Here is an 11,301-nt window from a genome sequence, read left to right on the forward strand (position 1 = left end):
TGCCATAGCCAATGTTCCGGCTCATGATCAAAAACATCTCGTAGGTTTTTATACTGCACAGGCCCAAGACAGCTCTTAACTTTCTTCTTTACAGGATACGCCAGGACTCAAACCATTTCTCTCAGCTCCTGGCCTTGGGGGTCCCTTCCCATTAAATCTTCAAGTCACCCCAGCATCTCTCATTTTACTAGCCCCAAGAAAAGCAGAAGTCCCTTTCTTTTTAATGGTTTTGCTGCTAATCACTAAGAAACAGAAAAAAAAAATAGTGAAAATAATTACATTCAAGAACAAACAATGCTGCGATCCCGGGACACACTTCCTGACTCCCTCTGGAGATGGTAAAAGGAAATCCTAACAGACCTTCATCTTATATTGTATTGTTATTCCTTGAGGGTGGAGCTAACCAACCACCCTGCCCACTAGCCTCCACTTAGGGCAAATGACTTGCGTCTTATCTTCCAGAGGCTACTCTTCCCAACCAGAAGTTGGATTTGAGCCAAGATACAACCAGGACTAAATATTTGTGCTCCACAGACACAGGCAAGCAATTAGCATATCTATGGCTGTCCAGACCAAGTGGCTCCAAGTCAGCTCACCAAACTTCCATCCAGGCATGTCCTCATACCCTCTAAGCAGACTGATTCCTTGTGGATCTAGGAACTTGGTCTAACTCATCTTTACAGGTCTAGCATCAGACAAGAAGCAGAAAACAAACAGGTGTACTGAATGGACTTCTAAAATCAAAGCAATACAAGGCAGAATCATATGAGCACCAAACAGGAGATTCAAACAATACTTTAAGAATGGGCCAAAAGCAAGTGAAGAGAGAACAGTGGCAAAATCAAGTATGGCATCTAGATCTGAAAACCAAGTTCAATGCAGTTTGGGACTGTGGAACAGTGAAAGCATCTTAGGGTTTCACATGTCAATAGCAACAACTACAATGTAGCTAACTGACTTAATAAATGTGGGGGGTGGGGTGCAATTATAGTTCTAGGTTACACTCACAGAGGTTGGGCCCACACAATAGGGGAGGTTAGAGCTCTTCTTTAACCTGAGCCTATCTCTTTAAACTACAGTACCCAGCTCCAGGCACTGGACTTTTGGGATGCTGGCAAACTGGAACCTTAGAAACAGTTCTTAGGAACCATGTGGTGAAGAGCTTAAAAGCCAAACATGTAACAATGGTCTGAAAACTGCAGACTTTTGGGGCAGCTGGCTAAGTCAGACAGAGAAGCACGTGACTCTTGGTTTTGGGGCCATGGGTTCAAGCCCCACACTGAGTGCAAAGATTTTTTTTTTCATGTTTTAATGTTTATTTCCAATAGAGAGAGCATGAGCTGGGGGAAGGTGGGGAGGAGGGGGCACACAGAGAGAAGACACAGAATCCGAAGCAGGGTCCAGGACCTGACTGTCAGCACAGAATCCAATATGGGGCTTGACCTCACAAACTGTGAGATCATGACCTGAGCTGAAGTTGGACACTTAACCAACTAAGCCACCCAGGCGCCCCAAAGATTATTTAAATAAACTTAATACACTGCAGACTTTTCACATGAAAAACAAAAACAAAACCAGGGGCAGAAGAGAGGTCTCCAACTGCTAATTTCAAATAAACAAAAGCTTTGGTTCTTTTCCTGCACAGCTAGAAGAGAGAGGTTTAAAAATTGGGCATACTATAAGGAACGGTTAATAATTAGAACGGATGGAAAATGACCCAGGTTAATTTTTGCCAAGAGGTACCTGCACCAAGGTTAAACAACAAACCTGGGTATGAGTCCCACCATATGGGCCTTCCCATTTTTGTCCAAGTTACTTAACCTCAGAGGGCCTCATTTTCCTATCAGTAAAAGGAGATACCATGATCTCCTTTGCAGGGTTGTTAGGAGCAGAAATAATATACAGAAAGTATCTAGCAAGATGCCTATGGAAAGCAGTATTACCATTCTTTTTTCTTTTTTAAGTATGTTTTCACACCCAGTGCAGGGCTTGAACTCACAACGTTGAGATCAAGACCTGAGCTGAGACCAAGAGTCAGACACCTAACCGAATGAGCCACCCAGGAGCCCCACATTATTACCATTTAAATTAGCTTACTGCAGATCCCCAAATCCAAATGATCTGGATAGGGGCGCCTGGAGGGCTCAGTCGGTTAAGTGTCCGACTTCTGCTCAGGTCAGATCTCGCAGTTTGTTGGTTCGAGTCCCGTGTCGGGCTCTGTGCTGACAGCTCAGAGCCTGGAGCCTGTCTTCGGATTCTGTGTCTCCCTCTCTCTCTGACCCTCCCCTGCTCACGCTGTCTCTCTTTCTCAAAAATAAATAAAACGTTAAAAAAATTAAAAACAAAAAACAAATGATCTGGATAGAACTGGGTTAGATGACCCAGAAAATATCTTCCCAAGATGAAATTTTGACCTGTTCAGTTCAGTGGAAGAAGGGGTATAGGATTTGCAGACAGTTTCTCTGAGGGAGGACTTAGATCTAGAGTTAGGTGTTGCAGAGATTAAGATGAGGGGTACAAACAGGGGAGCAGAGGGCAGAGCGGCCATTCCTACTGAAACGGGCACAGCTAAGCAGCAGGCTGGGGAAACGTTTGGCCAAAGACTTCTTCCAAGTAGCAGAGACTTCTCAGCAACCTGTACACATTCCTGAGGAGCTGGACTCTAGGACTCCTAAGTTTGCAAACCAACACTCACTGTCCTGGAAAAAGCCCAATTTCCCATCAGCAGCAGGTCACAACCTAAATTAACAGTGGCTCCGTTTATTCCTCACTCTTAGCAATTAACAACGAACCTTGAAACCCTGCTGAGTGTGATTTGGCACTAGCCACCAACGCGGTTGAGATAACAATGGCTGGGTACCTCTTCTACTGTCCAGTAACTGGTAACCGGTGGGTCTGGGGCTGGAGACCCAGGTCTCTGGAGATCAGATTTACTAGCCGGCCGGCAGAGAGCTAAGAACTACCTCAAGATACAATCGCTAGAGGGAAACATGCAAAAATACTATGCATTTCCTTTTTGGCGTTTCCACTTGTTCGATGCTGGACCGAGGGGCCAGACAGGGTACATACAGGAATGGGAGAAGGGGGCCATGACAAGGAGGCTCGTTGGGCACGGGAACAGCAGCTCCTGGGGGGTGGGCTGGAAGGGAAAAGGGGGCGGAGAAAGGAAGCGGGAAGGAGCCTCAGGAAGACGCTGAGAATTCCGTAACCGAGCAGCCGCTGGGTGTCACGGCCACGTTACCTCACTGCAGCTATACAACTCTGCGACCCGGACTGTGTTACCGTCCCCACTTTGCAGATGAGGAAAACGGACTCAGGGAGGCGAGGTGACCTGCCCAGGCTAGAGCGTGTGCGTGTGGAAAGCCGGATTCAGAGGCAAGGAGGCCAGGCTGCGGAAACACCCAAACCGCCGCCGTCTCCGCCCTTCCACGCCGCTGGCAACCTGCACCCACCGGGGCGGGGCGTCCACAAATCTCCTTCCGGGCGGCACTGCCACCTCCTCCCCGCGACCCCGCGCTCCGCCCTCGGTCCATACGACCCCGAAGCCTGTGGGACCCCTGCATCACGCCTCCCCAGCCCCCTCTCTCCTTCCCCGCCGGCCGCCAGGGCGGCCCGCAGCCCAAGCCCGGGAGGGAGGCCGGCGCCTGGGAGTTTCGCCGCCGCCAGCCCCGGTGCGGGTGGGCGCGGGGAACGGTTGGGGGGAAGGGGCCCCCGGGGGGCGGCCACGCGCCACTCACGCGTCGAACTTGTTGTTCATCCTCTCACCGCCGCCGTCGCCACTGCCTCACGGAGTGACTTCCGGTCCGCCGGGTCCCCTCCCGCTTAGGGCCCGGCCACTTCCGGCTGCGCAGCGCGTAGCGGAACGTCTGCGCGCTGGGACCGCGTGGGGCCAGTATCCCGGGACGCCAGACCTGGGCGGCTTCCCGGAGGCTGGGGCTCCGCGGCTCCTGCGGGTTGCGGGCGCCCACGCTCTCTGGGTTCCTGTCGCCAGCCCCTGGCGCCTCCAAGGAAACCGTTTCCGTCCGAGGGAGCGTCCCGATCCCCCTCCCGCGGCGGCTGGGAGGAAGAGGCAGAGCTGCGTCGCCGACGCTGCGGGCTCTGGACTGCCTGCTTCGTACAAATCCCCGACTCCACGCCCAGTGCGGGCTGCACCAGCTTGGACTCTCTTTTAACTTCCCCGAGGTTGTTTCCTCTTCTGCACTGTCCATATTGTATTACAGTACCTGCCTCTTCGTGTTGCCGTGGGGGTCTGACGGGACGATCAGTGTCCGGCGCTAGACACAGCAACCCTCAACAAGTGTAGTATTGTTAATTTCTGCTTCGTTGTGCGAGGAGCTAACGAGAACCACAGATGGGCCCCCCATCATCAAATTGCCTCCCGGATCTGAGTCTCTGTTCCAAATAACACGGGCAGCATGCATGTACCCTGGAGTTAATGGAATGAACTTGCTGGTGGTTGAGCACCAAAGCCAGCAACCCTGTACTTGGGAGAGGGGGGGTTATTCCTGGGGTCCCCTCCCCTCCCCCAACAGTGTCCCATCGTCAGGTCTTCATGTGACACTTTCCCATTTTTGAATCACTTTGATCTGCACCTTTGTCCTCTGATAGGAGGTAGATAGGGTACCCTACCTGATAGGGTAGATAGGAACTGAAATCTGTACCCATATTTACAGATAAAATTGTCTCATCACAATCAGAACTCTGGCGGGAGCTGTACTCTCAGACCAGGGCCTTGGCTCTCTCCCGGGAAGACCTTGGCTGGCGATCTTGTCTCCTAAGTGGGGCCAAGCAAGGCTGGTCAGGGTCTCCTTTCAGAAGGCAAAGCCCAGCAGTTCCCTGTTACCTCCCAGCCTCTCTGCCTAGCTCTTCCCTGTCTTAACCAACCTTTGGCACCAGTGCAAATGCCCTGGCCTTTGAGAAGAGAAGGAAGAGGGGTCTGTTTTCCAGAGGAATAAATCTTTCTTGGAGTGTCTAGAACTGGGTTGGGAATTCTGGACTCCAAACTTTATTTAGCCACCAGTGTTCTGAGAAGTCCCTCTTGCTCTGGGCCCCAATTTGCCCATCTGAAACATGGGGGAATAGTGACTCTTGCTTGTCCATGAGGACGTGAAGAGCTCTTAACTCATAAAATCTTCTGTGATTAATGATTAAAAATGCATATGAATGGAAAGGTCCCTGGTGCAGGCGAGTACTGGGTGCCCATCGCACCCAGAAGACAGAGGAGGGAGATGCAAGCAGGAGTGGGCTGCTGCCATTCTTTTGAGAGAACATTGCCTGCTGCTCTTCACATCTCTTTTGACTTCCTTCCTCTAGGAGCATGTGGGAATTCGTAAAAAGAAAAGGAGTCACACGCCTAGAGGGATGGGACCTTGCTTAGCTGGGGACATCATATGAAGAGTCCTGAGGGCTTCAGAAATGATGGGGGTTGCTGACACTTTGCTGAGTGAGGGGATTGCCAGGATTAGGTAGCCAGTACTACGCCAATGCTGATCCCAACAGCACACCCTGCCCACAGCCATTCTCAACCAGTCCAGAACTTCAGCTTCGTCTCTTTATTTCCCATGCTTTTCTCAGGGCCGGTTGGCTCACATGGCTCTGAAGGGCACTTCCCAAAGAGCACACTCATGATCTCAGCCACTGAAGAACACAGCCCATCAGACTCCACAGGGCTAGCGGCCGTTGGTTCGCTCAGTCAGGTGAAGGCAGGTAGGAGCGGGGGTCTCCGGGGAAAGGAAGAGGGGGCACCTGGTTGTAGTGGGCCATGAGGAAGATGCCGGCAGTGCCACACACAAAGAGGGAGAGCATGGCCAAGAAGCAGACACGGTCCAGCACGCGGCCCACCAAGAACCACTCCTCGCTCCCCTGAGGGTGGGAGGCAGCGTGTGGGATGACCAGCAGTAACACCAAGCCTTCCCCGGGTCACGGTGCCTGCCTTGACCATCCAGCAGTCCTCTTACTCTCCATTTCTTTGGGTCCTTCTCACCTACTGCCAGGCCTGAACCTGGCCTCTGCCGCAGTCCCCTGTTTCTAGGGTCCCTGTTCCGCTTTTTGCATCCCACCGCCTTACCATAGCCCCTCCACGCCTCTTGCCCCCATCTCAAGTCCCCCCTTACACTGTCAAAGTGACTTTGCTGGTGCCGGGCGAGGGCAATGAGGTTGCAGGCGTCCACACAGGCCTGGATGGCCGGGGCGGCCTGCTTCAGGCTGCCACACAACTCTTGACTCTGCCCTGGCTCCTGGCCTTTCTCTGTTGAGAAAGGGTAAAGTTTGGGAATAGAGTGGAGAAGAAATGGTCTGAGAAGGTATTCTCTCCTGAGCGACCCTAGGGTCTCTCTCCCCAGCCTGGATACTTACCAAAACTCATCTGCTGTGCCTGACACTTTGGCCAACAGATAGCCCTCCCCGGCTGGGGTCCCTGGGGAGGAGCGACCCCAGTGTCATGCCTCCTGCCTCACCTGGCTTCTCCAGCGCCGCCCTCACCAGCCCGTTGCGCTGCCGCTGCCGGAAGAGAAGTTCACTGCGAGGCAGGCAGAGAGCAGCCTCTTCCCCACCGGGGATCGGCCATCCCGGGGAGGAGCCATTCTGTAGCCGGCACCCCGTGTCTTGTACAGCCACTGGGACCAGTGGGCGGACGTGCATCCGCAACAGCTGGGGCAAGAGCCGCAGGAACACCTGGGGAGAGGTTCTGGGGGGCTTAGCTTCGTAGCCAGCGGACCTGGACGTGCGGGCAGCCAGGCTGGGCTCCAGAGCAAAGACTGAAGGTTGGCACGGAGGGCTCAAGCTACCAGGGGCCCAGAGGCAGCGCCTTAGGGACAGTGGCTTGACACCGGCTTGGCTCTTCTGTGCCAGGCACTGAGCCTAGGTCCCCAAACTTGTGTGCACATCAGAATGACCAAGGTACTTGGTGCACAGGTCTCACCCCCCCCTCCCCGCTCTTCCAGCCCAGGCCGCCTGAGGTGGGCCTGAGAATCTGCATTCGCAGCAAGGGTCCCAGCTGACTGCTGCTGCGGGTGGACTGCAGAGCACACAGACTCTGGAGCCAGGCGGCCTGGGTAGACACGTGCCTCGCCTTCCTAGCCATGCAACCTTGGGTGAGCTAATTAACCTCTCTGTGCCTCAGTTTCATCATCTGCAAAACAGAGGTGGTACTAATAGCCACCTCATTGGAGTTTTATGGAGATCAAATGAGTTAGTATGCATAATGCACCTGCCACTAGCAAGCACTCGTTATTATTATTAATCCATCTGGGCGCATGCTTCAAGGTACACGCAGGGGAGGTTTGCTACTCAATGTGGCAGGTGAGTAGGGAAGGGGAAGGGGGTGGAGAGGAAGACAGATGTGAGTGGGCTGGACAGGAGGATGCTGGAGTGGGCAGAGAGCAGCCTTGCCTTTCGGACCCTGCGGGCCATGGAGTGTGTATGGGGGGACCGCAAAGACACGTTGAGCACGACAACGGCATTCACAACAATGAGGATGGTCACCACCAGGAGGAAGGTCAGGTACCTGCCAGAGTCAGGGAGGCGGGAGGTGGGGCCAGCCCACTGGCATTCCATCTCCAGATGCTCCCATCTTTAGCAGCTGATTCCCCCAGATCCCTTAGGGTTAGGGGTTGGCATTGAGGACAGGGTGGGGGCTGGGAGTGGCAGAAGGGTAGTGCCCCGAGTTTCAGGGAGGGAAGGTGGGAGGTGAGTGGTAGGCATGAGGGTCACCCTTACTTGCTGATCAGTGGCACTGCCTGCGAGGTCTCAGGCACCTTCTTGGCCACAAGGAAGAGGAAGACAGTCTGGGCCAGGAGCACGTTGATGGCGACGGTACACTTCTGGCCCCCCGCTGCCCATAACCAAGAGACCCTCAGGGCAGATCTCAAGTTCCCTGGCATGGGGCACCCCCCCCCCACCCCACTCCTGGTCCCCGGGACAGGTGGTCTTGTGTGTGGTGCCACTCTGTGCCCTTCTGGCTAGTCCCTGTGCTGCCGGCTGGGGCCACAGTTCCCCTCCCACGGGCTCCAGGTACCCTTGGCAGGAAGGAAGTAGATGAGAATGGCAACTGAGGAGATGAGCACGCAGGGCGCGATGATGTTGATGACGTAGAAGAGGGGCTTGCGCTGGATGAGCAGGTAGAAGACCACCTTCTGGTGGCCCGCCTCCTCAGCAGGGGCCGCCACGTCCAGCAGCATCTTGGCCGGCCGGTGCCGGATGGCCCACTCCCCGTTCTCTGCGGGCAGCAGGCCAGGGTGAGTGCTGGGAGCGCGGGCTGTGACCTGGCTGCGGGGCCCAAAGCAGTGCCACCGAGGGATAGAAGCAGCAGGGGACATTGGATATCTGATCCTCCTCCCACCAAAACCTGAGACATCGTCATGGGGAAAGCGGAACTTTGTTGGGTCTTTAAAAAATCAACTTCTTCTGGTTCCTTCTAGCTCTCATCTTGAGTTACATGGGAGGGGGATCTGGACTGAGTCTGGCCCTGCCCTGGAGGCCAGGTTCAACAGGGGTCCTGGGAGGAGGTTACCCGTGAAGGCCTCAGGGTCGATGAAAATCCACTCAATGGTCTGACCGTCTTCCTGGCTCAGCTGCAGATTGATCTCATTGGTGCTGTAGGTCTGGGACCTGGGAGATGGGGAGGGTGGGGGAAACATTTGAGGATGTGTAGATCCACCTATGAGGTCATGTAGACAGTCATCTGAGGGCTGTAGTGTCTCAAAAAGTACAGCTAGGAATTCCCGAGTTCTCCATAGAAACTTGGCCATGAGATGGGGGCCCGGAAGGGGACCTGGGCTCCCTGGAGGTCAGGGAAGTTGTCTTGAAGGACCAAGAGGCTGCAGCTCAGTGCGTGTCACTAATGTTAATAGCCCAAGGCCACTCTGTTCCTCTCTTCCACTGCCTCCAGGTCAGGAGGGGCCAATGGTTAGAACAGAGAAAACACTCTGTACCTCTCAGGTCTGTTTGTTAAGGAGGGCCTCCGTGTAAAAAAGACTGCTCCTCTAAAATAGGGGAACCCCCTGACACAGATCTCTTTTCCCTCATTTCTGGATGAGGAGATTGCGCGCCTCCACCTCTCCACGGGGCGTGGGGTGTAGTGTATTGTGTGTGGGCAGCGCTTGTGTGTGCACGCAGGCACCTCATGGGTATGTGTGTGCCTTTTTGCCCACCCGCCCCAGTCATTGATTCCTCCCTTGGGGCACAGGCAGGGAAACTGAGGCAGCAAAGGAGGATGAGCGAGGGGACTTCGGCTTAGACAAGAGGGATGTGGGCATCTTCAGGTGTCTGGGCCTGAGACAGACACAGTGGCCCCAGAGAGCTGGAGCCGCGCCCCTGGAGAGAGGCCTTGCATCCCCACCCAGCCAGGCCCCTCGTAGGGCAGCTCTCTAGATCTGCACCCGCAGCCCCGGTAAATGGCCTCACTGGAAGACAAGGGAGCAGTTCTGCCAGTCGAAGGGGAAGTAGGTGACGGAGACGGGGCAGGAGGAGCGGAAGATGGCGGGCGGCAGCCAGTAGACGCATCCATCAGGAGACACCAGCACGTTGCAGTAGAGGGCCACCTCGAACACGCCGTCCACGCTGCACACAGGCCAGGCCCCCAGGCTGGGGCTCACGTCCCCGGCAGCCCTGGCTCGGCCAAGTCCCTCACCCCAGGCCTGCCCGTGTCCTGCGTGGATGGGGCCTGGGGACACCAGCCCTTCCCGGCCACACGGGGTCCACTACCTCCCCACCGGCAGTCTCCCCACCGCGCCCGGCCCCAGGCCTCCTCGCCCCACCTCCTAATCACCCTTCTATGGGAGCTGCCCCTTCTATGGGCTTCTATGGGAGCCGCCCTCACCCCCACATTAGAGGGAGGACCGCAGCCCAGCAGACGCCGGAGCCCAGAGGAGATGGAACCAGATCGAGAAGCAGGTCTGCTGGCCAGGCCCTACCCTCAGCAGCACCTGCCCCATCCAGTATTTCCCGGCCCCCGAAAAGGCGGCCCGGCCTGCACCTTTCCCCAGGGCCCCCCTTGTCCTACTGGGCTGTGCCCTCGGGTCATTTTGTCCCCCAGCCCTGCCCGCTCTCCTCCTCACTTGTTCTCCAGCACGACGTCCGGCCGCCACACCATGGTGGACGGCACCCTCAGCACCCACAGGCCTTCATAGTCTTGTGGGTCCCAGCGCAGGCGGTAGTCACACCACTGCTGCAGGGCGAGCCGGGTTGCCAGACCCCTGCCCCCGCAGAGTCAGCCCCTCCCCAGCAGAGGCAGGGAGGGTGCAGGGGAAGGCAGGCAGCTCCAAGGGCCTTGGGACCCCAGGGTGGGGGCCCTGACCCAGGGTAAAGGACTTCAGGGCAGCCTCTTACCATCTCTATCCAGACATTGGTGGTGAGGGCCTCCTCTCGCTCATTCTGGGGGTTCAGAACAGAGGACTGAGCCCCCATCACTTGCCGTCTCTGGGTGTTAGTCCCTACACACCCCCACTGGGCCCCACGGGACCCCAGCCTCGTGGGCATCCTTCACGGGAGTTTTCCAGCTCCCCAGCCTCTCCCCTGTGGAGTCCTTCCCCCTCCTGGCTGCTAGAGCCAGCCCCTTCCTCTCCCCTGCAGGTCCCAGGGGCCGGGGTCGCTGGGCCTCCGCCTCCCCTACTGTCCTCCAGGCTGTGGCTCACCAGGGAGATGAGGTTGGTGAGGGTGAGCTTCAGGCTGACGTTGACCACATCCGAATCGCGCTCCGCGGGCCTCAGGTGTGGGTTGTAGCTGTGCATCAGGTCCGCGAGCAGACGTTCTTCCTGGTTCCGGCCCTGGGCTCCTGCAATGGAGAGCAGTGAGCCTGGGCGCGGGGGCTTTGGGGCATAAAGGGGGTGGGGGTCACAGGAGGGTGCGCTGCGGAGAGGTAGGGAACTAGAGGTGCAGGGCAGGCTTCAGTAGCCCTCCTGACCCGCCATCCCCCGAGGCCTTGGATCTCTGCTCCAGGCCTCCCCAGGCTCCTGCCCCTCTGGTCCACACCCAGGCAGACAGCCAGCAGCGGCAGGAGGAGCGGCGGGCCCTGGCCCCGGCGCATGGTGCCGCAGCTCTACAGTGATGGCTGGGACGGCAGCGCAGGGTAGAGAGATGTAGACTCTGGGTCTCATGTAACAGCCCATGGTCCCACCCCAGCCAGCCCGGCCGGGCCAGCCAGGCCCCACCAGCTGTCTGACCACAACACCAGCAGCTGTTCCAAGATGGACAAAATGCCAGGCTCAGGTTACCTGGGCTGGGGAGAGGACAGAGGGGCCCCGTCTGCCCCAACAGAGATGGCTCAGCCCCCATCCCCACTCTCTGACTCCACTGGCCCAGCCC

At 56.5% G+C, this 11,301-nt stretch overlaps 2 protein-coding genes across 4 annotated transcripts in view; both read right to left on the bottom strand.

The window, feature by feature from the left end:
* EIF4E2 (eukaryotic translation initiation factor 4E family member 2) overlaps window positions 1-3,834 on the bottom strand; it is a 29,543-nt gene extending 25,709 nt beyond the window's left edge. For all 3 annotated transcript variants that reach the window (XR_005528791.1, XM_039234481.1, XM_039234480.1), the window contains exon 1: window positions 3,738-3,834. Coding sequence is in view for 2 of the 3 variants with exons in the window: in XM_039234481.1 (XP_039090412.1) it covers window positions 3,738-3,757 (20 nt within the window). In the remaining variant the exon portion in view is untranslated. The remainder of the gene's footprint in view (window positions 1-3,737) is intronic.
* Window positions 3,835-5,688: 1,854 nt separating this feature from the next.
* CHRNG (cholinergic receptor nicotinic gamma subunit) lies at window positions 5,689-11,023 on the bottom strand. Its single transcript, XM_039234580.1, has 12 exons — window positions 10,969-11,023; window positions 10,632-10,771; window positions 10,327-10,371; window positions 10,056-10,165; window positions 9,403-9,558; window positions 8,510-8,607; window positions 8,015-8,215; window positions 7,717-7,831; window positions 7,390-7,504; window positions 6,456-6,672; window positions 6,114-6,247; window positions 5,689-5,862 (listed from the first exon to the last, which is right to left on the bottom strand). The coding sequence occupies exons 1-12, from the start codon at window positions 11,021-11,023 to the stop codon at window positions 5,689-5,691; spliced, it is 1,560 nt and encodes a 519-aa protein (XP_039090511.1).
* Window positions 11,024-11,301: the final 278 nt, after the last annotated feature.

Source organism: Hyaena hyaena, unplaced genomic scaffold (assembly GCF_003009895.1).
Source record: "Hyaena hyaena isolate Hyena2069 unplaced genomic scaffold, ASM300989v1 scaffold_86, whole genome shotgun sequence".
Taxonomy (NCBI): Eukaryota; Metazoa; Chordata; class Mammalia; order Carnivora; family Hyaenidae; genus Hyaena; species Hyaena hyaena.

What these genes read in the sequence shown, in the direction of transcription:
- CHRNG (XM_039234580.1), bottom strand. Translation starts at nt 11,023, where the DNA reads ATGCGCCGGGGCCAGGGCCCGCCGCTCCTCCTGCCGCTGCTGGCTGTC. An exon ending in CCAATGTCTGGATAGAGATG is followed by an intron (nt 10,166 to 10,326) that starts GTAAGAGGCTGC and finishes CTCGCCCTGCAG; the next exon opens with CAGTGGTGTGACTACCGCCT. An exon ending in GACGTCGTGCTGGAGAACAA is followed by an intron (nt 9,559 to 10,055) that starts GTGAGGAGGAGA and finishes GCCTGTGTGCAG; the next exon opens with CGTGGACGGCGTGTTCGAGG.